This window comes from Rhinatrema bivittatum, chromosome 14 (genome assembly GCF_901001135.1).
Source record: "Rhinatrema bivittatum chromosome 14, aRhiBiv1.1, whole genome shotgun sequence".
NCBI classification, from domain to species: Eukaryota; Metazoa; Chordata; class Amphibia; order Gymnophiona; family Rhinatrematidae; genus Rhinatrema; species Rhinatrema bivittatum.
This window is the reverse complement of record NC_042628.1, coordinates 6,463,379-6,489,238: the sequence shown is the minus strand read 5'-3', so window position 1 is coordinate 6,489,238 and position 25,860 is coordinate 6,463,379. Positions and strand designations below refer to the sequence as shown.

Sequence of the window (25,860 nt, the reverse complement as noted above, 5' to 3'; positions counted from 1 at the left end):
TGTTTGGTTTTTTTGTTTTTTTTTGCTGGTTTTAAGATGAGGTAAACGACCGCTTTCTTGCATGCCACGGTTTGCCGCAGAGAACACCGAAGCCCGTCTTGTAAATCACGGCCTGCACTACGGATGTGAAACTGCCTGCAGCTGGTTCTGGATAGTGCCTCGTATTAGGCTCCAGTGCTGTTTTTTATGTGCAAGCTTCAGCTGGGCGGGCTTTATCGAAGCAGCAAGGGCTGCTGCTGATCTCTGTAACAGATGTGGGTCCTTGGCTGCTCCCTCCCTTAATCTCTTGCTTGTGTTCTTCACTCCATTTCTGCTGAAGGTTTTAAAATTAAAACACATTCAAAGGAGAGGCTGACAAACAACCAAAAGGAATGTTCTTGCATGGCTTTCTATTGCCGACAGCATACACAGCACTGTACCACGTAGGGTACATAAAAACAAACGGGCAGATACAGTAAACCATGCCGGAGAGCGGGCGAGCGCCCGTTCTCCCAGCGCGCGCACAGGAGAGTGGCCTGTGCGCGCAATTCAGTATTTTATTTTAATTAGGGCCGGCGGTAAAAAGAGGCGCTAGCGCGTTCCTAGCGCCTCTTTTTTGACAGGAGTGGTGGCTATCAGCGGGTTTGACAGCAGACGCTCAATTTTGCCGGCGTTGGTTGTCGAGCCCGCTGACAGTTCGGAAAACGGACGCCGGCAAAATTGAGCGTCAGGCCCGCAGCTCGAAAACAGATTTCAAAATTATTTTTTTTCTTTTTACTTTTTTAACTTTCAGGACCTCCGATTTAATATCGCCATGATATTAAGTCGGAGGGTGCACAGAAAAGCAGTTTTTACTGCTCTTCTGTGCACTTTCCCGGTGCCCGGAGAAATTAGCGCCTACCTTTGGGCTTGGCTGCACATTTTACTTTCTGTATCGCGCGGGAATAACTAATAGCACCCGCAACATGCATTTGCATGTTGCGGGTGCTATTAGTTTCGGGGGGAGGGGGGGGTTGGACGTGCGTCTTGGACGCCCTATTACCTCTTACTGAATAAGGGGTGTAAAGCTAGCGCATCCAAAACGTGCGTCCAATCACGGGGTAACAGTGCGCTCAGGATTCTGACTGAAGAATCCTGAGAATGAGACCTCTGACCCAAAATGGGGAGGATGTGTTAATATCTTTCATCTCTGTGGAGAGGAGAGGTCTGCAATCCAAGCTTCTGGTGGTTCTGCTTCCACATGGGGGGTACCCCTGAGTAAGGAAACAGAATGGTTACATTTGGCAAGCAGCCCTGAAGCGCTGACCCTCTGCCAGGGGATAGTGCTGGACTGGCCACATCCTGCATCGTGCTGCTACTGCCCAGCTTGCAAGGCTCCGGCTGCTGCCGCGCACCGGGCTCTTCTCTCTCCAGCGCTTGGGGATAAGTGGCTCGCAGTCTGCTTTTAATCTTCTTTGGAGCTCTTGTTGGGTGACGCGTACAGGATGCAGCTGGCCGGTGATGTCAGGCGCCCGTCCTTCTCCCAACACCCTGGGATCTCGGCAGCTTTGCTTTAACCCTTTGATGCCTGTAGCATGGCGCTTCTGCATACAAACTATTGCTGAGCTTGAGCTCTGGGTGCTGCATCCTGTAGTAGGATGTGCTTTGCCCACGGGTCATGTAGCACCACCTGGTAAGCAGGCTTCTCGGGGGGCGTACTGCCAGGACTTACCTGCTGTCGGTAGGATTTCTGGTGTAGTTTGGGGCGGGGGGATGGGCTCTCGTGCATTATAAGCAGAGGGTTTAGTGAGTGTGGGTTCTCCCCCTCACCTCTGACTTCAGGTCAGATGTGCACAGGTGATGGGACTACAGCTTTAGCAAGCTCCGCTCTGCCTTGTTGGGCATCTCCTTGCATGCTTAGGGAAATGCTTACGTAAATCTAACACGCGTGCTTCTGAGGTGGCCTTGGGAGGGAGGACCCCTGCTGATGCGTTCACGTAACCCTTCTGGGGGAGGTGAGATCTGTGTGGGGCGGGAGGGCCACTTAGTGCCGCATGGTAGGCTTCACTCACTGCCATCCTGCATGCTACAGGCAGAATGCAAATGGGGGAGGGGAGAAACGGCAGGATTGTGACAGTGGGATTTCCTCTCCGTCATTAAATCTCTTCATAGGTCTGTGCAGGTGTGACAGCCCCTTAACAGCTGTTAAAACCTCCCCCTTTTTTTTAACTATAAGACCTGAGGAATCTGTTTAGCTTCCCTTGTTGACTCTGCAGATAGTCTGGAAAGATTATTGGGGAGTGGATTGGTGCTGATCAGGGATACCTGGAGAGCCCTCGTCCAGTGTTCTGGGGAAAAGCTGGAATGGCTCTCGCTGCCACGTGCCCGCGATGGACCTCTGACTGGGTCTAGCTAGCATCAACCTCCCACACCACTCTGGTGCTATCTTATGGAAAAGCAGTTTACTAAGTTCATAACTAAAGAGCGTTCACCTATTTGTATTATGGCAGATGCAGGCTATGGTAGTTATCTCCCTAGGCAGAGGTCAATGGCAGGGAGGGTGCAGGAGCTCATGTGCCCCTGCAGCTGGGGGAAGGAAGTCTTGGCATTTTAAGTCCTTGTTGCTTGGCAGATTGCACCACCCTTCCTCTTCATAGCCCAAGTCGGTCCTTGCCAACAGATGGAGAGAGAGTTTCACTGCCTTATAACCTGGTGTGCCACCTGCAGTCTGGAGTGGGAAAGCAAGTTGCCAGTTCCTCCCAGGGAGTTGGTAGGTCCTGGTGGGGCCATTCCCCCCCTGGTTTGAGGTGGACTAGCAGGGTATCTGGTGACCTTGTTTGAAGCTGTGACCTGGCTCCTGTGGGGTCCAGATCTCTCACCCTTCCCAAAGCAGTGTTGGGTTGGCCCTGGTTGAGCAGGGAAATACTTTCTTTTCGGTTACCAGTGCTTGTGGTAGCATTAAAATAAACAAAAGAAGACACTTGGTTTGCTGATCGAGCCATTGGATCTCTGGTGGGGACTGTCACAGTGTGCAGAGTTGCTCTACTTCTGTTCCCTGATTCTCTGCGGGCTCAGATAACTTCAGCAGCGCGCAGCTCGGCCTGCTGGTCGCGTCTTATCTCGGGCCAGATAATGCATTTGCTGCATCTTGGCTGGTGAAGGTACGTCAGGTCAGCTAAGTGATTGGGGAGGAACCTAAACGAGTTCTGCAGATGTCAGGTTGTACCGCTCTGAGTGGGAATGGTGGCCATTTTGAATTCCCTTCAGATGTAGACAATCGGGTGATGGGGGGGGGAGCTGCACCTAAACTGTAACCTGCAGTACCTGATCCTGAGGAGGGTCGGAGAAGCTCTAGCACAGACGAGGGTCCTCTGGACCAGGATTCTGAGTCCCAGGAATTTTCTGCAGATTTTGCTACTGATGGTCAAACAAAAGTGAGAGAATCTGAGAAAATCTCACTTTGTGCACGGTGGAATAGATGAAAAGGACTTTCTTCTCAAAGATTTAAATGACCTTCCTACTGCTCAGGGTCAGAGCAGTATGAAGGTGCAATCGTGTAATCGGTCATAGTGAGTCAATGTTCAAATTGTAAGCCAACCAAAATTTTTCTAAGTTATTTCTTCTCATATAAAAATGAGATGAAACAAAAGCTAAACTTATCTTAAGCTTGTTTGTCAATGCAGAGACTCTTAAAGAGCGTCAATGAGAGGTATCCAAGAAGGGATCACTTGAGTCTGGGGCATCATTACGTTCGGTGGCCGTCCTTTCTGTCTAAGGTTGTTTTGGCATTTCATCTTACAGTGGAACTTCTGGCTTTCCGGGTTTGGATGTGTCCACGTCTCAAGGAGCTTAGGGTATTGGATGTAAGGCGAGCATTATTGAGGTACCTAAAAATTACTAATTTCCACAGATCGGATCACTTCTTTGTGCTGTGGAGTGGCCTGAAGAAGGGATATAAAGCATTGGAAGCTACGATTGTGCAATGGCTCAGCTTATGTTTGTAAGGGCTCACTGGACTTGTTCTCAGGTGATCTCTTGGGCCACATCCCAACAGATATCTCTGCAAGAGATTTTCAGGGCGGCAACTTGGAAGTCATTGCACATTCTTGGCAGACTTTATCAGTTGCATGTCCGGGCTCCAGACTCCATTTGCTTTGAGAGTGTTCTATGAGCAGGACTCTCCCTGTCCAGGGGAGCTTAGGTACATCCCGGGAGTCTGGACTGATCTGGGGTATGAACAGGAAAGGAAAACTGGTTCTTAGCTGCTAACTTTTGTTCCTAGAATACCAGAGACCTGACCAGTATGGGAGGTGGGGTGAGAATCCTCCGTTCGTACTGAGTTTGCTCATGATTCTTAGTGTTGGTTCAATTCATCTTGGCTTGGGTACAGATCAATACTGAGGCACTGCAGGTGGCACGCTAGATTATATGGCAGTGTGGGTGAAAAGTTTTGTCTCCATCTGCTGGCAGGGAGGCAAAACCCAGGAGTCTGGACTGATCTGTGGTATTCCAGGTAAGAACAGATTTTCCTTTGTGTGGTCTGTGGGGGTGTTTTTTTGCTAGGTCTTGACAAGTGATCCTTTTTTTTGATTAAGGTGTCATTTAATCTCCTGAGAGCTGTTAACAGATGGCCGTGCATGGGGGCAGGTAGCAGTGTTGCTTGGGCGCTCTAGACTATAAAACTCTCTACTGTGAACAGCCCAGCCCCCACTAACATGGGGAGCCCAGAACGACTCTCCTGGAACCGGACCAGCAGGGGGAACACTGCATTCCATAGCCTCGCTTGGCTTCATGCAGGGTCTTCTGAGACCCGTTAATCTGAAATATGCTGTCACCTAGCTATAAAAACACAACAGCCCTGAAATATAATCTGTATGGCTTTATGATCTCATGAGTCTGTTCTGTTTTAACAGAATGTTCAGCCGGTCCCATACTGCTCTAACAAAAAAAGCAATCTGTGTGCGCAGTCTGTGATCCAGAGTTTGGCTAATGCTGTAAAGTCTTTACGCTGCTTTTGTGTGCACTGTTTGCCCATCCTCTAGGCTTCTGGCTAAATCAGAACCAGCGTCGGTTACGTTGCCTTCAGGGTCCCAGTCCAGCCACTGCAGTGAGCCCTCAGCGGGTGGGCCGTGGATCCCTACAGTCTCGTAGACACTGAGCCAGCTCTTGTGTGATGCCGGGCTCCTCCATTCAGGGGCGGCAAAGTGCGGTGGTCGTCCCAGCATTCCCCGGGCTCAGCTGGCCCTAATGCAAGGTCCTGGTCCCGTACAGGAGGACGCTTCCAGGCTTACCACCACTTCTGTAGAAAATGCACTTGTGAACAGATTGTGTAGTGTGTGCTTTTTTTTTATGTTGGACGGGATCAGGATATGTTTGAGTCCATAACACTGGTCTGGAGACTTTCTCCAAATTATTCCTCTTCACTACAAGCGTAAAGATTTGCCTTGTGCTGAAATCCCGTTCATCCTGCCTGCGAAGGCTGGTGGCAGGGCTGGTTTCCCCAGGTTTGTATTACTTAGCAATTCTAGTTTGTGTGATCCGTTGCTGGCACAGTGGAGGCCCAGAGAAGCAGTTGTCTGGTCCTTCTTTTTTAAAGAACAGATTTGGTTACTGGCCTGGGGCTGAATCGGGGAGGAGGGTCTGACCCGATTGCATATTAGTCTATGAAATTGCCCAGAGAGATGAAAGGTCTTGGGGCGTAAAGTGGTTTCAGATTTGTTCACTTCTAAGATCCTCATCTTCTTTGTTCCGTTTCCTCTGCTCCCTGCTGACACTTGAGATGCAGCGTTGGAATTTCCCGGACACGGCTGCTGTGTTTACTCCAGAATAAACAGGGAGCTCTGGCCACAGCCGTGATCTGACGAGCCCAGCTTGCCGCTGTCTTTGGGAATACAATACAGGCGCCGAGAGCCTGCAGGAAAACCTGGGAACTAAATTTCCAGACCGGAGTCGTTTTTTTTTTTTTTTTTTTTTTTCCTCGAGCGGAATTGTTCTTCTAGTGCTTCAGAATCCCAACCCTTCTCAATCAACGAGCAGGCATGAGTTTGCCATAACATGTGGTGGTGGTGGTCTTAACAGCATTGACAGGGACCCGGCTTCAGAGCACTTGCAGGAGTTGGCGTTCGCATGCATTGCTTTCAGCCCACACAATGTCCAGTCTTTTTTTTTTTTTGTTGTTTTTGGCTTTGGTGCTTTTTTTTACTGCCTCATTGCAGTTCTGTTTTTCTGTCACTACTGCAGCAGCCCCTCAAACAGAACTCTTAAGTTTAAAAAACATTGAGAAGCCTCTGGTTGGCAGCTTCGAGGCTTGCATCGGACACTGGATATCCTCCCCAGATTCAGACGGTCGGTCACTGCCCGAGTCTGGACCATGACTCTGACTGCTATAGCTGTGATTGGATGTCCCCTAGGGTGCAGTAACATTCACACCTGGAAGGGTTTGCTGTGAGAACAGCACTTGTGGGCAAGAGCCTGAAGCCTCTGCATAAGGCTGATCCACTATTGGACTCTGAACACTAGAAACGAAGATGAGAATCTTCCCACGAGTACAAGGAAGTATTTCCACCCCCCCCCCCCCCCCCCCCCAGGATGAGAGCACACCTGCAGTGGTAGATAAGTCTAAAAGCGGCACTCGTAGCGTGTGCCACCATATGTAATGGTCTGCAAACATCTGTTAAGATGTGGTCCCCACGTTGTCTTCCTATAAACCGCCCAGCTGGAGCTGCAAGCCATTTGCTATCACTCGTGTTCTGACTTCCCCCATCCTCCAGGGAAGAACCTTGCTTTAGGTGGACAGTGCTGGCCAAGCAGGGAGGCGTACAGGCTCTTACAACCTCTGCCAGGGTCTGGGCATCCAGAATACATTGGTGGGCCATTTCAGCAATGTTACAACTGTGTGAGTGGTCCTTGGATGAAAGAATTGTGAATAACTTAGTTGTTGGAGGCAGACAATCAACCTGCTTGCCTAAGGACAACAGGAAAGTAGAAGTTGTGCTCCCTGCATCCAATTGGCTTCTGATGCCTTTTGTGCTAGACTGAAGGGTCTGTGCTATGTACTTGCCATCTCCTCTAATCAGGACCATTCAGGTTCTTGAGGATAATCCTCGTAGCACCAGCCTGGCTATAGCAAGTGCACCTGTATAGCAGCCACCTGTCAGTTGTCTCCAGCTCCATTGGGAGTATCTTATCCTACGGAAGGAAGGCAGGCGCTGTATCCAGTCCTGCTGGCCTGATAGCATGGATGTTGAATGTGCAGTAGCCGTCTTACTCCTGTCCAAAGAGGTGAAGGATTTTCTGTCCAATCTTCAATCTGAAGATCCTTCTGCTTCAAACAGAAGAGGTTCTGGAGCTGGTGTAGGGCCTGCCAGCTGGATCCTTTCTCTTTTGGCCCCAAGGACCTCCTGTTTCCTCTGGCATTAGCGTCTCTTTAGTCAAGTCACCTTGTGCCATTGTGGAAGGGGCTCAGATCTTGAGATTGAAGTTCATGAAAGGGCTGTGGAGTTCCAAACTCCAGCACCGTGGAACCTCTGTGTAGGCCTAGCCTCTTAAACCTCTTGTGTCACCTGGAAAGTTTGTTTTTTTTCTTTTGGCCAATCCTTCAGCCTGAAGAGTAAGTGAACACTAGGCTCTGTCTCTCACTCCATAATGTGGTGTTTCCACCCCATGTTGCTATAGAAAATGTTATCTGCATTTCGTATTTAACAAAGCTATTGTGCAAAAGAGCATGGTCTCTTCTCTTCTCGAATTGTAAGAGCCCTGGTGCATTGCCTGGAAGACGCAACCTTCCTATCCGTTTTATTTTTCACAATAGATTGAGAGAGGCAGATGCCAAATGCTCCAGTTAGCCAGAATAGTACGCAGCATGCTGCTGTATGTATCCTGCCAGGCTTAAATTGTTCAGGCTCATCAACTGTGCAGAAGCCATGGTGACTTCAGTGGCTCTTCTCAGGGCCGCTCCGTGGGAGACATTTTGTAAAGCTGCTACTGGGTGGAGGTGGTTTGCCTTAATATCTCACTACCATTGGGAGACAGTAACATCCTGCGTGGCCTGTTCACCCAGCAGTCCCTCAACTGCTCAGCTCTGCAGCCCTTGCCTTGGGACGCCCTATGTTGGGACTAATTTTGTGCTCACTTGTGGAGAGCGGGAGAGAGCAAACTTGCTTGCACGCAGAGAACTTCTCTTACAACTGGATGACTGGCCATACTGACCTCCCCACCTCTCTGCCTCACTAAAGCTTAGGGTCTGGCCGTGAGGGGCTCGCGAGGGCAGGGTGTGTAGGTTAGGATTTACCACCCGTGCTCGGTAAAGCCTCCACCGAGAGCTGGGTCAAATGACATTGACCGTGCGTTATGATTAATCCTGTCTGGAGAGCTCTCTTTACGTGTAAGCAAACTTAACTTTTCCCTTGATGCCATAACGTCTAACAGTCTGGGACGACCACAGGATGACCTGTGGTTCACGTTAGAGCTCTTAATGTAGCATTCTTGCCCTCAGTTTTGGGGTTGATTTTGTAGAAACAGAAATTGGGGTGTGCTGAGTGCCTTGTAGTTACATTACAGTGAGGGTGGCTCTGAAGCAGTCTTACTTGTGATCTGACCTGCACTGCGCCTGAGTGGGGGCTTACTAGCAAGATTTATCCCTCTCTAGTCTGTGCTTTGGGAAAGAGAGCAGTGGTGGCAGGGTCTGTAGAGCCGTGAAAAGCTTGCATCAGCTGCAACGGTTGCTACAGGGGACAAAGCTTCCAGTTGACCTAAATATCTAAAAGGCCTGTTAGAAGTGTACCAGGATTTATATATAAATCTTTATAAAGATCAGTGTTCTGTTGCATGGAAACTTTTTTTTTTTTTTTTCCCCCAGCTCAGTAGGGACCTGCTCCCAACTCTAACCATCCCTAATCCTCCCACAGCCACCTGGGGGTTTCCCCCGTCTTCCTTCAGCTGAGGCGGGACAGATTTTAGTTCTGTCAGAGCCTGGCCAGAGTGCATTTGCTGGCCCAGCTGGGTGTTGCTGAGCGGTGACTGGGACTCCGGGGCCTGAGGTGTACGAACAGTTTGGTACCGGAACCTGGGTCTTCCACGCGCCTGTAATCTGTTTACGGGACACCAGACGCGTGTCTGCCTGTCCAGCCTTTACATAACGTGCTCTGTGATAAAGCCGGTGTAACTTCTCTTTCTCTCTTTCCAGACGCTAGAACATGGATTTCCCAATCAGCCAAGCTCTCTCGCCTTTGACCCTAAGCTCAGAATCATGGCAGTCGGCACAAAATCGGGAGCAGTCAAAATGTATCCTTTTTCTGTTTCGTTTTTGGAATCACTTGCTCCTTCATGGAAGGTAAGACTTCATCCTTTCCATCTGTCCCTGGATGTTCAGTTACCATTGTGAAATGGCTATGGCTTTCGGATCGGTGCTCTACTGGGAGGATGCACATGCAAACAGCTGTTCTGGAAAGTTTATTTCGTGCCCTGCATCCTTTGGTTGTAACCTGGATGGGGCTGTGCAATTGCCCATCTTGGTTTCTAAGTAAACAGCATTGCAAAGGGACTTTGCTGGCAAACAGTGTATTTTGCAGTGGGTCCCAAACCTTTTTATGCCATGGCACACCCAGCGCTGGGGTCACGGTGCGTCATTGCTTTCCCTCTGGTATTACCACCCATTCAGGCTCCTCTCCATCCAGCAAGAGGAATCGAGGTGGCAGTGCTCCTTCTGCCACCTTCCCACTGAAGGCTGAACAGAGTACGTGGCCCCATAATCTTGCAAGACTTGCCAGCTCCACAAAGTTCCCCCTGCAGCAGGAAGGGGATCAGAACAGCAGGTCAGGGGTGCTGCTTGCTGGCTCTTGTTGGCCGGAGATCACAGTATTAGAGGAAGACTTGCCAGCTGTGACTTTGTCTTCTCTGCAGGGGGCCAACACTTTGCAGCTCACCTGTGGTTAGCTGGAAACCTCTGGCCTAGCAGCTGTAGCCCCCACAAAGGGATTCAGATACTTGTGACTTTTGCTTAAGCTTAGGCCCTCTTAGATGGAAAATACCTTCTGTAGCTGCTCTGTAACTTGTCACCAACCCTGCTTTGGGAAGTCAGAGTAACTGGAGCCAAAAACACTGGAGATGGGAGTCTGGGGAGCAGCGTCGGCACAGCTCGGCTAGGATGCCTCAGGCAAAGTGGGGTGAGGGGCAGGTGCATGCTCTTTTATTGTACAAGAACGATTTAAAAACTAAACATTGAAAAATTGTAGGCAAAGAGGGACCACTGGAGTATATGGGGTAGGGGAGTGAAAATAAAATGTAACCCTTGAATGGTCCATTAATAGATTATGCACAAGACTGCTGTGCTCCTTATGGCCTGGTAATCCCTACATTGCTGCATGCTGGGGTGGGGGATAGGTTTTTTTTAATGGTTTAACTCTGTCCCCAGAGTGCACAATCCTGTTTTGTACCAGAGGTGACAACTGGAGGGTGAAGCAACTTGCCCCAGGTCACAATAGTCTGCAGGAATTGAACCCTGGCTCAGCTGCAATAAGCACTAGGCTATAGCCCCAAAATCCTAAATCCATCTCTGCAGGTGTCTCCCCCTCCCCCAAGGTTGGACAACTGGAGAAGGAAAGTCCTAAGGCACAGCCCCCCCAAGTTTCCTGTAGCAGCTCAGGGGAGTAGATCTCGTGGCAAACATTTAAAAATTCTAAAGCAAATTAGTAATTTCCATGTTTTATATTACGTTCTGAAACTTATAATATTTTTATTGGAAGGCAGCAACTCTTCAGCCTACAGGCCTAGTCTGCCTATTGAGACATCCAGGCCTGCACGACCTCCATTCCTACAGTGGGGATGATTGAAGGGAGCCCACGACTTGGGCTGTTTTAGCAGTGGAGTCTGCCGTTGGCTCTCTTTAAGCTCTAGGAAGTGCTGGTGAAGCCCTCTCCTCTCCTCTCCCGTCCCCCCATGTGCTGAGCAGGCGAGGCTCAGACAGGGATAACTGGCGACAGTGTCATCTTCATATATGAAGGGAGAGGTAGAACGTGCTCAGTACTGATAATAGTCTGTAAAAGTGCATTGCAGACTGCAGTGGGAATGAGGATGGGCTCACTTGGAAGGCGCAGCATAAAAATGTAGCACGGTCTCTATCCTCAAAAGGAGAAAACATTTTGAAAACTTTTTTTTAATATAAATGCTTCTAGCTGCACGGTAACTCATCCTAGGTTTTTTTTTTTTTTTTCCTCTTCACATCATCCCTACAAGGGTAAAAACTTCCTTCTCAGACACAAAATATGCGGACAGAGAACAAACTAAGAACAGCGAATCCTCTTTCTGGCAATCGCTTCATTAAGATGAATGTTTAAATCTGTGCACAAGATTTCCCCTGTTTTGAGCAGTTAAGGTCTCAAAGGCTTAATCTGGTGCTCCTTCTGTGCACAAGCTGATTCTTGTATCCCTGTAGCAGAATCGTGGTGGGGGGGACGGGAATCCCGCCTCCCTGTAGCAGAAGAGGGAATGACATACTTTGCAGTTTCCATGTAAAGACTTCTTTTTTTTTTTTTCTTTTTGTTTTCTACCTCGGGCCCCTAACTCATGTCTTCAGTAGCCATCAGGAACTCGCATTGTTCATTGAATGCTCTCCATGAGGGGGGAATTGCAGGGGGGGAGGCTTTAGAAAAAAAAAGCTTGCATAGAAAAGCAAGAAGTGGCTAGATCCTGAGGGCTCAGGACCTTAGCAGCTGAAGATCGGTGCTGAACACGAGAGGGGGGGGGGGGGCCCCCTGTTCACCAGGAGAGGAGGTCTGAGAGCAGTGTGTACACACCGGGCTGCTTAGCTTGCAGTTCCTCAGTATAGGCTGCTGCTGCTGCTTGGAGGCTGTGCTGCCTTCTCAGATGTGGGCTCCACACATTTTCCCTCAAGTCCCCTACACTTAAAATTTTTTTTTTTTCTAACTGAAGTTTAATATTTCACTTTCAAGCCTAGTAGAACTATCTCGTATTCCACCTCTGCACGCTGAAACGTTGGAGCAGGAAGGAGCCAGATCGACACGCTGGCTGCAATCGGTGTCCCTGTCTGACTTGACTGAAAGATCAGTCTAATGTGAGATTGCAATAATTTCAGCTTTTGGGACCTCTGCAGAGGTGCTGGCCTGCCTTATACCCCCCCGGCAGGTTTAACCTCTGTGTGTGTGTCTCTCTTTCTCTCTGGCTTCCTTGATGGTCCCTTCCAAAATGTGACATCTGCTTTCTGCATTGTTATAAGAAGAAAAATGGTTCCCGGTAAGGGAAGGGGTTAACATGCATTTGTGGCCTGCACAGCCCCTGGCACAAAAGGGAGATTGTGGCTCTAGTATCTGGCTGTGACAGACTGCCATTATGGGAGCAGGGCTACGCTGCCAAATGGACAGAGAGGCCCTCTGAGAGCCCCCACCTCACAAAAAGCTGAAGTATGCAGCATCCTGTCCAGGAGGATTCTCTAGCTCATTAGCTGTACCTGCTACAGTTGGGGAATGTTAAATCCCTTGGACTAGATATTTTTTACTCTGTTCCCAGGGGGGGGGGGGCATGATGAGTGTTGATTACTGAGATGGAGTCCAGTTAAGTCACTCATTATTTTTTTTATATAAGAAGTGCTCTACAAAGACATCAGTTGTCACCCAATTAAAAAAAAAAATACTGCCCCTTTGTACCATGAGAGCAACAGCGGAGGTAGAAAGGTTAACTGGCTTGATTTGTTTAGCTGAAAATATTGTACTGATATTAAACTACAAATTGCATGAAAGTACAAAGCTTTCTTCCTCCTACCCCTCCCCTCCATTAGCACCAGGCTGCTGGAAGTCTGCGCTATTTTGGTGCACAGCGCACTTAGTGTGTCTTCCATCAATAAGCAGGGCTCAGTTAACCATTACATGTGGGGGACGTTGTCCAGCAGCACCAAGTGGATTCATCTCTCCTAGTTAGCAGAGCTTTGAGCTCTACTGAGCATGTGCAGGATTTTCCACACAAGCATTGCCTCTGAGCTTTTTCAAACCTTTTGTCTATGCTTCAACACAGGATGCATATTCTCTCCTCACTTTTTTTGCTTCTAAATTTTCTAAAGTTACCTCACTGCTCCAGCAGCCCCACAACAGCACATTTCAATGCTACCTATCTGCAAAGCTGCACCTTGGTCTTCAGTTCATACCTCTTGATGATCTCTCAAAGACCAGCAATTTTGCATAATCTGTCCTCACTGTAGTGCATGCTGCATGAGGGAGGGGGAGTCCAGGCCCCACTGCAGCCCTCTGCTTGGGATTCAGTTTGCTTGTTTTCTGTAGATAGCAGGAAGAACCAGGCATTCAACAGCTTCCCATTTCCCTGGAGCGTCGTCTACATAGCTAAATCTGGCTCCAACACAGACTGCTCACGAGGTAATGTCTGTGTGGGCCCTGCAAGAAGTCTGTTCAGTGCCACCGGATGGCATCTCCCACATCTAATGGGTACTTCATCCTGCTAGTTACAGTAAGAGCTGCCTGGTCTGCTGAATGGATGTACCCTTTTCTTTTTCTGCGTAAGAATTCTATCTCCTCAGGGTTTCTCGGCTCTGAGAGATTCTGGGTGATCAGACAGTGCACAGAAGATGGGATTAGGTCAGCAGAATCCTTGTTACTAGTGTAACATCACTAAATTGTGCTTGTATCCTCGAGGGGCTAGCTGTACAGTCTAATCCTGAACATGGAGCCAGCAGAAGTTAATATTCATACTTTATTCCTCATAGGTTTGGAAGCAGATATATATATATTTTTTTGGTATTGAACCAAGGCATTATCTTGGGTGCCCATGTTGCCATAGACTGAAGCAAACAAGTGGTTAAGTACAGCATACATTAACGAGCTTTCACCTTTCTGACTCTATAATAGAGCAAATATGTGGTTGTGATGTGCTGCCTCGGTCCTCTCTCTGGTATTGGCAGCCATTGGGATTTGGGATATGAGACTGCTTAACAGCTGTCTGTGCTCTGCACACAGACAAGTCAGTCTGCATGGATGCATGAACAGCTTTAATAAGGGTGTGATTGGGTTTATGGGTGGAAGCTTTAATGTCTTGTAGTCACAACCTTCCTGCCTTGAGGAAGCACATCTGCAATGCCCCCAAACCCAGCAGTCTTTATCTCAAGACCTACCTCTCTGGTCGCCTGTGATATAGCAGCTGGGGGAACTTGAGAGGGGAGGGCATAGCTTCAGAAGCTGGAGAGGTGCAGACAAAGCATAGGATTCCCAAAAATACATTGTGTGTGTGTGTGTGGGGTGTTTCCTCCACGCCGCTATCTTAGATTTTGAATCACACTTCTCACTCTAAAGTAGAGAACGTGTTTCCTCTCTTGGAAAAGCATCAACCACTGACAAAATAAAATCCACACCTTTTAATTCTTCCCCTCTAATTGTAAAGAGGATGTGAAACTGAGCAACTTACATGAAGTGCAAACTTGATCAGGATTAAACCTTTTGTGACTGTTTAGGTTTCTTGTAAAGTGTAGAATCTCCCCAGCAAGGAACAAAGGCAGACGTGGCTTAATGGGACCCAGCCGGCATGGGATTCTCCCAAGGAAAGTCTTCCCTCGCTTCACCAATCTGCTACTTTTTTTTTTTAAGGGCTTAAATGTGGACAAAGGAAGCCGGGAGACTTAATGTATTTGGATTTTCAGGAGGCCTGTGACAAAGTTCCCCCACGAAAGGCTTTGAAGAAAAGTAGTCATGGAATAGGAGGCAGTGTACTTTTGGATTGCAAACTGGTTAAAACAGGAATCAGTAGGATTAAATAGTTTTATCAATAGAGAGGTAAACAGTGGAGTGCCTCAGGGATCTGTACTTGGACCACTGCTTTGTAATATATTTATAAATGATTTTGAAAGAGGAACAAGTGAGGTGATCAGATTTCCAGATGACACGATTATTCAGAGTACTTAAATCACAAGCAGATAGTGATAAATTGTAGGAGGACCTTGCTAAATTGAGCATCCAAATGGCAGATGAAATTTAATGTGGACAAGTACAAGGTGATGCATATAGGGAAAAATAACCCTTGCTGTACTTTACACAATGTTAGCTTTCATGTGGGGACTTACCACCCAGGAAAAAGATGATGTGGGCATCATAGTGATTAATAAATTGAAATCATCAGCTCAGTGTGTGCTGTGGCAGTCAAAAAAAAAAAAAAAAGCAAACAATGTTAGGAAGAGAATGGTGAACAAAACCAGGATGTATCGCTCCATGGTGAGACCATGCCTTAAATACTGTGTACAATTCTGGTCGCCGCATCTTAGATATAGCTGCACTGGAGAAGGTACAGAGAAGGGCGACCAAAACAATAAAGGGGATGGAACAGCTCCCCTATGAGGAAAGGCTAAAGAGGTTAGGGACTGTTCAGCTTGGAGAAGATGACTGAGAGGACTAGAACTGTTAAGCGTGAATCTGTTTACTCTTTTTCAGATAATAGGCCTAGGAGGCAGTCCAGGAAGTTAGCAAGTAGCACATTTACAACCGGAGAATCTTTCACTTGATGCACAATTTAAGCTCTAGAATTTGATGCCAGAGGATGTGGTTAAGGCAGTTAGCTGGGTTTAAAAAAGGTTTGGATATATTCTAGCATTAGCATGGGATCTGATGTATCCTGAATTGGTCACGGTTGGAAATTGGGTGCTGTGCTTGGTATCCGCCATCTGACCCAGTGTGGCAACTTCTTATATTCTTATGTATTGTGCTTGCCTCTTAGTCCTAGGACACTAGCTTTTAGCTCCTGTCTTTCCTTTGGGGCATTTTAAACTGCCATCTGACTGCCAGGCAGTGCATTAAGACCTTGCAGAGAGGATTTTGCTGGCTGTACTGCCAAGGCTCATGCATTATTTCAGTTTTATCTCTTTTTAAGCCATGCTTCTCTTAATCTTGTGCTCAGCACATTCTTGGCTGCTAGGTCTCCTTTTTTTTTTTTTTTTTAAGGCAGGAAAATGCTGAAACATGTAAACTCAGGTAGAACGTGAGCATAATAGCAGACCATACGGCCTTTCTACATCTCTTGCTCAGCTTTATAGTCCCTTCCTCTGCGTGTCCCGTGCTCTCCAGAATTGATACTGTCCTGATCACCACCACATCCATAAGGAGGCTGTTCATTCCTTAATAGGAAGCTTTGTGTGTGGGGTTTTTTTTTGTCGTTTGTGTTATAAGTTGGTGGAAAAATGTTACTCACCTGACTCTCTCCTTTAAGTTGTGGGTTGTTGTTTTTTTACATTGAAATGCCTGGGAAAAATAAAACTGAACACTAAGGCCCTTGTGCATCCACTACCTGCTCTGTTTAGACACTTTTTTTTTTGACTACTCGAGTCTATCCCCTTGTTCTAGCTTCTCCGGTGCACATATTCCTTGGGCTTTCAGCGTTTGTATAGCTCCTCCCCCATTCCTCCAGGGAATATCTAACTAACAAAGTTGCCCCCGAGCCTTCATTGCCGATATGCACATAGAGTTCCGCCCCTTCTCCCGTATTGACCAATCCACTCTCCAGTACCACATATGGAAACTGAGCTCCACCCCTTTCTTGCTGTACTCTCTTAGCTCCACCTTCTCTAAAGCACCCAATCCACTCCCTACGATCACAGTACACCTGAGCTCGGCGTGCACGCTACTTCCGCACACTTCCTACACGTCACAGTATTCCCCCATCCTTGGGTGGGCTTTTACTACTAGTGACTGCATAATCTGTCTATCCCTGTGTGAAGACCGTTGACCACCACGTCTTAGTAACTGCCCTCTGAGCCAGCTGTTCAGTTTAACCTTTTTTGAAGGTGCGACCTCAAGTTTTACACGGTACACCAGATGAAGCTTCAGCGACTTGTACCGAGGTAATATCACTTCCCCTATCCTGCTGGCCATTCCTTATATGCCCAAATATCATTCTGGCTTTGCCATCACCTTTATCTACCTGTTTGGCCACTTTTTAAGATCAGATCCTGCTCTTGTTTTGTGCACAGAATTTCCCTCTACTGCACTATTCCCTTGCATTGTTTTGCAGCACAAATTCATGACCCTGCTTTATTTTGTATTTTAACAAATCTTGATGCACAAAAATTCAGCTGTACTAAAGCTGGAATGTCTGTCCTGTCAGGAAAATGTTACCCTTAAGAAGCTTCCTCTAGGTCCTTGGTCATTCACAAAGGCACAAAGTTAATCAGTTGGATACCAGCATGTGATCTCCGATTTAGGGAGATGCTTTATCGGGTGTGTTCAGAATGGGACTGAGCTTCTGGCTGTCTAGCAAGCCCTAGTCTGCGGCAGTAGGTGACCCTGATGCTTGTACAGTGTCCCGAGACCTAACCAGGATCCCAGAAAGAACATGCAAAGTCTTGAGCCCGTTCTGTAACTGGAGACAAACATGGTTAGTATTGTCAAGTGTTGCAGGCCGGGGATGCTTTTGGGGAAGGGGAGCTGGCAGGGTGACTTGCTGCTTAGGCCCAGCATCTCTCATCAGGGGCCTCTTGTGGTTGCTAAGAAAAACAGAGCAGTGGTTTTGGAGCCCATCAGGCAACCAAAAGTGAATTGCTGTGTGGTAGGATGTCTCTATGAAAACCAGCTGCACCGTTTCTTGATTGTGTCAGAAAATCTGTCTATTAAACACAACTGCCACAGCCTTCCCTTGCGTGCAGAAATCACGGATACCGAGCCTAGCTATGGCTGTATGCTTAACACTTGTAGGAACCGTAGCTTTTATAGGTCAACGTCCTACCTCTTGAAAAGGATCTTAAAAAAAAAAGTGTCAAATCTGAAGCTAGTGTTAGTCCCGGGATTCATTTTTATGAAACTTATGCATTTTTTTTTTAAACTCTCTAAGCAGGGTAGGCTTTTTTTGAGGTCTCTTTCCTGGATTCTGTGATGCTAAAAGGCATAAAGAATGTACCCATAGTCTAATAATTTTAAATACTTGATCCTTCTTGGCAAGAGCTGAACCTAAGTCACTAAAAGATCAGGATTAAAACCCAGCTAGCTGCAGGAATGGGTCTTCCGGAAGGTGGCTGTGCTGAACCAGCTCGCCGTGAAGGTTTGTGGGCTGGGATGGCACAGAGCACCTTTCTCTTCATTCACTCTGGCATGTTGGAACACACAGTTACATCTCTGGGTTTTAAGGAATTTCTTTTCAGGTTTGGTTTTGTTTTTTTAAACTCTTCTCACCTATGCTTGGGAAGCCTTTGGTCACAGAATGACTACTGACTGTGCCACACTCTGGCAGTTTGTTCTCAGGGAGGGGGTAAGCAGCACCCCCCACAATGCTTTGAATACAACATGCTCATGGTCTTGCATCACCTTTAACTGGTGTGTGTGTGTGTACTTAATGGCTGTAATATAGTCCTTGGGGGGCCGTGGCTGGTCCTGTAAAGCGGCCAGTGCAGCTTATTACTAAAATCTGACCCTGGATTCCCTGCCCAGACGCGCACCTTGTTGCTCCCCATATCCTGAATCAGACGCTTTCATGCTTGGATGTAGAATAGTCACTGAACAGAAGGCTTACAAGGAGTCTCGGCACAGTTAATTACCTCAATACGTCACCCCTCTATAGCATCAGAAACACGTTGGATGTGAGCGGAGCGGGGAGAGAGAGTCTTGTTTCGGTGGCTTCCTGCTTGCTCTGTAAATGTGAGGCCAGTAGCTCCCCCCAACTGGGCTGGGGTTTCCCACTGACGTTAAGCCTCGAATTTTGCTTGGCTTCCAATGAGCTCTTTAAAGCTCTTAATTACTCTTTTGCTTACAGCTTGTGGGTCCAGTGGTGTACCTGTTGCAGGTAGGCATGCCTGTCTGATACTGCATGAATAATTAAATTGGCTGGAATCTTACACAAGTTGGGTGCATCACTGGTCAGCCTTGCTGTGGAGAGGCACATCCATGCAAAAGAAACCAAAACAGGAAAGTGGTGGGAATCTGGATAGCACTTATTGTTATACTTCTATAGCACCTTCCTGTGAAGAAAACAGTGCAGCAGAGTCCCAACAAATACAAAATGAATCTCCCTAAAATACACTGCCTACGTCCCACCCATCAACTCTTATTAGGAGGGAAAGACCAGATGTTAGAAAACTAATAGTCCAGCTTATTAACTTATGTGACAAAATCAAATAACCATTTAATAATATTTACTTATTCTTTTTCTATACAGACATTCATGACCTGTCCTATCACATCGGTTTACATCGAAATGGGGGTTAAAACTTGGTCACTAACGGAGTATTAACATGTTTGCAAAACCATTTAGAGAATAACAATTATGAACAAAACCTAGGGTGGGGGAGATGTCTGGAAAGGGCTACTTGGGACCGAGGGATAGAAGCAGTATAAAATATAAAGATATAGCAATATAAAAACGATGTAACCACTCTAGCAATAAACAATATATCTTCAGTATTTGATTTAATGCATGAAGTCAAACACAAAATAAAACTGAAGTTCCCTGTACGTACCAGGATCAGTCCAGGACACCTGGGTTGTGACTCCGCACCAGTAGGTGGAGACAGAGCAAAACTTGTGGGCGGAGCCATATATAAGCCCCTGTGCCAGTCACAGCCCCTCAGTCTTACTCTGTCTCCAGTAGGTGGTGCAGGTCTAGTCACAGCCTCTGAGTGGCCTGAGGACTGATAGTTGGTTAGTCAGGGTCATGGTGGTTTTATTGGTTTCAGTTTATCGGTTTTGGTTATTTAAAAAAAAAAAACAAAAACAAAAAAAACAAACAAAGAAAGAAAAGGATTTGAAGGTGAGAAGAGACATGAAGAAGCTGTCCGTCCTGCCTCCCAGGGGGGTGGGAAGGTTCTGAGGGGACCATCCCCCCCTGGTTGAGGCCGCTGCTGAGGGTCGAGGACCCGGCCTACCACTGGCAGCAGCGTGGGGGTGACACCGGGGAGCCCGGTTCACTCACCCCCAACAGAAGCAGGAGACCCAGGACCCTGGACAGCGTCAGGTTTGCGTATAAAAAAAAAAAAAAAAAAAAATTGTACTTTTATTTTTCTTGTGCGGCTCTCCGTTTCTTCGCCGGTGGGGGAGTTTTCTCGGTTCGGCGAGGCACGGGGAGTGTTTTCGGCGGTAGGAATTGATTATTTTAGTTTCTGTCTTGTTAGTGCGCCGTCCGTTCCGCCGCGACCGCATGGAGGCCGAGGGGAACGGTTGGCCGTGCTTGCGGCTCGGCGCGCGCGCAGCTCCCGCGTGAGGGGATTTGCTCCGTTTGCATCCCGGGCGGGAGGGACCGTCCGGGACAGACAGGGGGAGCCGATCCCGGTCGGCACGTTCACAGTCGCGCGTTTTCGCCGCTCCAGTCATGCCGGCTGACCCCTTCCTGCTCAGCGCGGGAGCGGCGGCCATCTTGGGGTCAGCTCGCGAACTTGTGCGCGAACCGGTAGGGAATCCCGGCATGCCTCCCGCGTTGTCTCCTTAGCGGAGGCCTTCGGGGGGAGTCCCCCGGGGGGGCTGAGTCCTCGGATGAGGCTAGCGTGGATGGGAACTCCTCGTTTCGGGGTCCTCATTTTTCGGACGTTTTCGCGCCCACGCGCCTCTAGCGAGCTCGGCTCTCCTCAGGCTGCGCAACGAGGGGCGCAGTATCGTTGGCCTTGCTTCGGGGGGTGCTTGTTCGGCGGCGGCATTTCGCTCTTGCGGCGTACTTGGTCGCGGGGACCGTCCGGTGGCCTTCCCCAAGCAGTTTTCTGCCTGCCGCGGGCAAAGATTTAAAAAAAAAAAAAAAAAAAAAAAAAATTCTACACAGACTTTTCACGCGAAATTTGGCGGGAAAGTCGGCCATCTTGGTGCGGCGTCGAGCGCGACACCAAGCGCGGCAGGCCCCAGGGGTTTGTTCCCTCATTTCCGTTCCCCCCCCCCCCCCCCCCAGTCGCCGGCTCCGCGGTCTGTTTTGCCATTGGAGGCGGTGGGGGGGGAGGACCGGGGGAGACACGCCACGATCTCTGAGGGACTCTTTGTCCCTGGTTTTTCTTTTGGCCAGGCATAGGCCCTTTAAGGCTGCAGTGCCCACAAGCGACCTTCTGGCCAGGCGGAGAGCCTGAGAGGCCAATCAAGTTAGGACCGGACGCGTACTCGGCCGCAGTTCGCGGTGGGGCGATACATAGCCAAACGCCCGTTGCGGGCCATACCGCCTGGTTTGGGCACGGTCCCTACCTCTGCCTCGTCGGATCCGGTAATTTCCTAGGTGTCCTCCCCTCCTCCGAAGGGGGCTGAGGGAGATGTCGACGTTTGAATCTTCTGGTCCGGAGATTTCCAAGGCGCCCTCCCCGCCTCCGAGGGGGGCTGAGGGGGATGGCACGCCGCCGCAGTGGACGGCTGGGCAGGCACAGCCTTCAGAAGGGGATTACTCGAGCTCTATCCACCTCTTCATCAGGAAGGAGCTGGCCCTTGATTCCCACCATCCTGGAGGGGTTGGTCATCCCACCCCGCTGGGGGTAGTCTCGGCTGGGCTTCATTCCTTTTCACCTGTCTGTGTCATCCCTGCTCTATCGAGAATAGGATACTCCGGCTTTGCACCTCCAGGTCACGAACGCTATGGGTAAGCTCTCTCTCTTGCCGGAGATCGACTGATTCCCGAGGCTCGAGGATAAATTCAGGGTGCGGTTTTCATTTTCGACCAGGTCCCGCTTTCGTGATCCCAGGACGTCGCGTTCTCCAAAGTCTCCTGGTCAGTCGTATAGGTCTTCTTCCTCCCGGACCCCGCCATGGCAGCAGCAGTCCTTTCGGGGGAAACAAGGGAGCCCCGGCAAGCGCGGTTGATTTCAGTTGTAGAGAGATGGGCCGGTGTATCGTCAGACCAGTGGGTCCTCCGCGTGATCAGACTCGGCTGCCTCCTCCGTTCCGGTCAACCGCACGGCAGGGGCCGTTACTCCATTTACTTCGTCGTCCCCAAGAGAGGCGGTACGGCAGATCTATTCTGGATCTTGGTAGAGTGAACTGATGCCTTCGTGTTTCTCACTTCAAAATGGAGTCGGTTCGGTCTGTAATTGCTGCGGGGCGGCCCGGCGAGTTTTCTGGCCTCCCTGGATTTCGCGAAGGCGTATCATCACATAGGCATTCAGCCGTCGTTCCTGTTCCTCATCAGGTTCTGCGTTTTTAGGATGGCACTGCCAGTTACAAGCGCTCCTGGTTGGTCTCGCGACGGCCCCCGCACGTTCACGAAGGTGATGGTCGCGGTGGTGGCGTGGCTGCGCCAGTATGATCTGGTCTATCCGTCCCTGGACGATTGGTGGATTCGGGCGAAGCCCGAGGATCAATGTCTGTTGTCAGTGGGCCAGGGTCTTATACCTTGGCAGTCCCTAGGATGGGTGGTCAACTTCAACAAGAGTCATCGGGCACCCTCGCGGACCTTGAAATTTCTGGGAGCCGTTGTCGACACGATGCAGGGCTAGGTGTTCCTGTCACACGATTGGAGATACGAGCTGCCAGCTCAAGTACGGCGCTTCTTGTCTGCGACTGCCTTGCGGTCCGGGGTTATATGGCTTCTGAACGGCAAGATTCACGCCTGCGCTGGTTTCCTGGGCGTTCGCTCATCTGCGGCCTTTTACCATCGTCCTTACTATCTTGCTGGGCGCCGGTTTCCGAGGAGTTCCACTTACCGCTTCCACTAGGGGGACTCGCGAGGTCCAGCCTGCTCTCGTGGCTGGATTCCAGTCATCTGTCCTCTGGAGTGTCTCTTCTGGTGCCCAATTGGACGGTGGTGACCGCGGATGCCAGCCTCTCCGGTCGGGGAGCGGTCTGCCTAGGGAGCTCGATCCAAGGCCTATGGTCAGTGTCGCTAGCCCAGTGGTCTATCAACAGACTAGAGACCAGAGCGGTCCGTTGGGCTCTGCAAGCCTTCCTACCGGTAGTGCGGGGAAAGGCGGTCCGAATGTTGTCGGACAACGCGACCACCGTGACCTACATCAACCGCCAAGGCGGGACAAGGAGCCCACAGGTGGCGGAGGAGGCTCAGCGCTTAATGGTCTGTCAGGACTCCATCTCGGCCACATGGCAGCCTCTCACAGTGCAGGAGTCGGCAACGTTCAGGCGGATTTTCTCAGCCGGCATCGCCTGGATCCCGGTGAGTGGGAACTGGCGGACGAAGCGTTGCCTCTCATTTGCGAGAAGTGGGGAGTGCCCCACATGGATCTGATGGACACGTGGCACAACGCGAAGGCTCCGCGATGTTTCGGTCGAAGTCGAGAAAAGGGGGCGGAAGGCGTCGATGCGTTGGCGCTTCCCGGGCCGATGGATGTTCTGCTGTACGTGTTTTCTCCCGTGGCCGATGAACGGCAAGATTCTGCGGCGCATAGAGTTGCACTCGGCCATCGTGCTCCCGGTGGCACCGGAGTTGCCGCGCCGGCAGTGGTTCGCAGACCTCATCCAGCTCACAGTGGCGGCACCCCTTTAGCTCCAGGGGATGGCGGGTCTACTCCATCAGGGCTCCGTCTGTTTGGAGACTGCGGATCACTTCTGCCTCGCGGCATGGTTTTGAGAGGAATCGGCTGAAGAGAAAAGGTTACTCAGCTGCGGTGGTAGCCACGTTGCTACGTTCCAGGACACAGGCGACGTCCCTGGCTTATGTCCGTGTCTGGGTGGATTGGAGGAATGGTGCGTGCAGCGTGGGGTGGTCCCTACTGCGGCTTCTGGCGTTCCTCCAAGCAGTTTTTTGCCAAGGTAAGGTCTGGCTTGTAGTTCCCTACTGGTCCAAGTGGCGGCGATTGGTTGTTTGCGAGGTAAGGTCCGTGGTACTTTCCTGGATCTTCACCCGGATATCTCCCGTTTCCTTCGGGGAGCTAAGCACCTTCGTCCTCCATTGCGTCTCCCCTGTCCAGCTTGGAACCTCCATTCCGTTCTCTCCGCTTTATGCGCGGCGCTGTTTGAACCCTTGAAACGCTTAACTATTCAGGATCTCACGTTGAAGACGGTGTTCTTGGTGGCGATTGCTTCGGCACGGCGTGTTTCGGAGTTACGGGCTTTGTCCTGTAGGGAACCCTTCTTGTGTATTTCCGATTCCGGAGTTTTTTTTTTGCGGACGGTTCCTTCCTTCCTGCCGAAAGTGGTGTCGGCTTTCCATGTTTTTCAATTGAGCTATCCGCTTTTGCGGTCGGGGAGCCCTCTGATCCAGAAGCGAGGGATTTACGGAAGCTTGACGTGCGGAGATCCCCCCTTCGCTGTCTGGAGGTCAATTATCCATTTCGGGTCACGGCTCTTCTCTTTGTTTTGTTATCTGGTTCAAAGAAAGGAGTTGCAGCGTCCCGCACGACGCTTGCCACTTGGCTCAAGGAGGCCATTGGTTCGGCGTACTTGGTGCGGGGGAAAATCACTTCCCATGGGTCTTCGGGCTCCCTCGACTCGCTCTCCAGCTGCGTCTTGAGCGGAAGCTTCTCAGGTGTAGCCTCAAGAGATTTGCAGGGTGGCTACCTGGAAGTCGTTGCATACCTTTATCCGGCATTACCGGTTGGATGTCCGGGCTCACGATTCCGGGGGTTTTGGAGAGAGGGTTCTCCGAGCGGGACTCTCTGCTTCCCACCCTCGGTAAGTTGGCTCTGGTACATCCCAGGTGTCCTGGACTGATCCTGGTACGTACAGGGAAAGGAAAATTAGTTTCTTACCTGATAATTTTCGTTCCTGTAGTACCAAGGATCAGTCCAGGATCCCGCCCGCAGGGCTTCGCTACAGTAACGGAGAGTCCGCTCATCATGTTTTCTTAGTTTTGCTGTTAGCTTGTTTAGCTCTCCCGGTTGGGGAATCCGGGTTCAAGTAGGAGTTTGGTGTTAGTTTAAAGTTAGAAGTGCATTTTCTAGCCAGTTTTGTTACTTGGTTGCATGGCTACTTTGACATTACGTATGACTGAGGGGCTGTGACTGGCACAGGGGCTTATATATGGCTCCGCCCACAAGTTTTGCTCTGTCTCCACCTACTGGTGCGGAGTCACAACCCAGGTGTCCTGGACTGATCCTTGGTACTACAGGAACGAAAATTATCAGGTAAGAAACTAATTTTCCTTTCCACTTGCAGAATACAGAAGATAATAGCCTAAGCGCCGTGCCCCTCAGAGTGACACTACTGGAGCCTTTTTTTTCTCTAGAATTATGTTCAAAACGTTATCCTTTCTGAATGTATAGGGGGTCACATGCTCTGGGTGTATGGAAGCTTCATCTGGGAACTGATGCTACACTTACCCCTTTTTTTTTTTTTTTTTTTGCCAATTGAATTTCATAGCTCTACATCCACCAAGGATGGCAACTAACACACATTAGTCTTTCAGATTTTTGGAATAGTTTGTACATGTACTGTGTGTTCTTCTAAAGATGCCTCTGCCACAGGGCAGAGCCACAGTATACACGAAGGGCTTCATTCTGCTTCTTTTCTTTTTAACGCATGCCTCTGGTATAGGCATTCAGAATAAGTACTGGGGTACACACCATTTAGAAACAGTCACATCTGATCAGAACAGTCTTCCATACTAAAGAGACAGACTATTAGCAAAGTGTATTTTGTTTTAAGGCGTTTAGGATGGCAGCTATTAAAATGCAAGGAGGTTTTTGTCTGCAGTAGATCACGTGAATAAGATTATCAAAAAGAAGCTCCTGAACGCTAACATTCACGCTTTAAATTTTCCATCCCTTGAATGTATCCCATTCTGTAGAGGAACGTAATTAATCTGAGCCTCTAACAAACCAAACTTATACCTCTTATGGTATAGATATTTATTTTATTTAGGGTTTTTATATACCGGCATTCGAGAACGCAGTCCCATCATGCTGGTTCACATTAAAACAAGTGTGCATCGTAAACAAAACTAAAACAATGGTGCGGAAAAAGGCAGTTACAAATAACAGGGAGATTAGAACTTGGCAGAGAGAGAAGAGAAAGGACAGGTTATTAATTCAAACATGTAACGATAGTGTAAAATAATATAAAATTCAAA

The 25,860-nt window shown here is 49.2% G+C and overlaps 1 protein-coding gene across 4 annotated transcripts in view; it reads left to right on the top strand.

Annotated features, from left to right (window-relative positions):
* Positions 1-25,860, top strand: part of LLGL1 (LLGL scribble cell polarity complex component 1) — a 64,966-nt gene that overhangs the window by 4,978 nt on the left and 34,128 nt on the right. For all 4 annotated transcript variants that reach the window (XM_029576192.1, XM_029576190.1, XM_029576189.1 and 1 more), the window contains exon 2: positions 9,143-9,240. In XM_029576192.1, the coding sequence (XP_029432052.1) occupies positions 9,143-9,240 (98 nt within the window). The remainder of the gene's footprint in view (positions 1-9,142; positions 9,241-25,860) is intronic.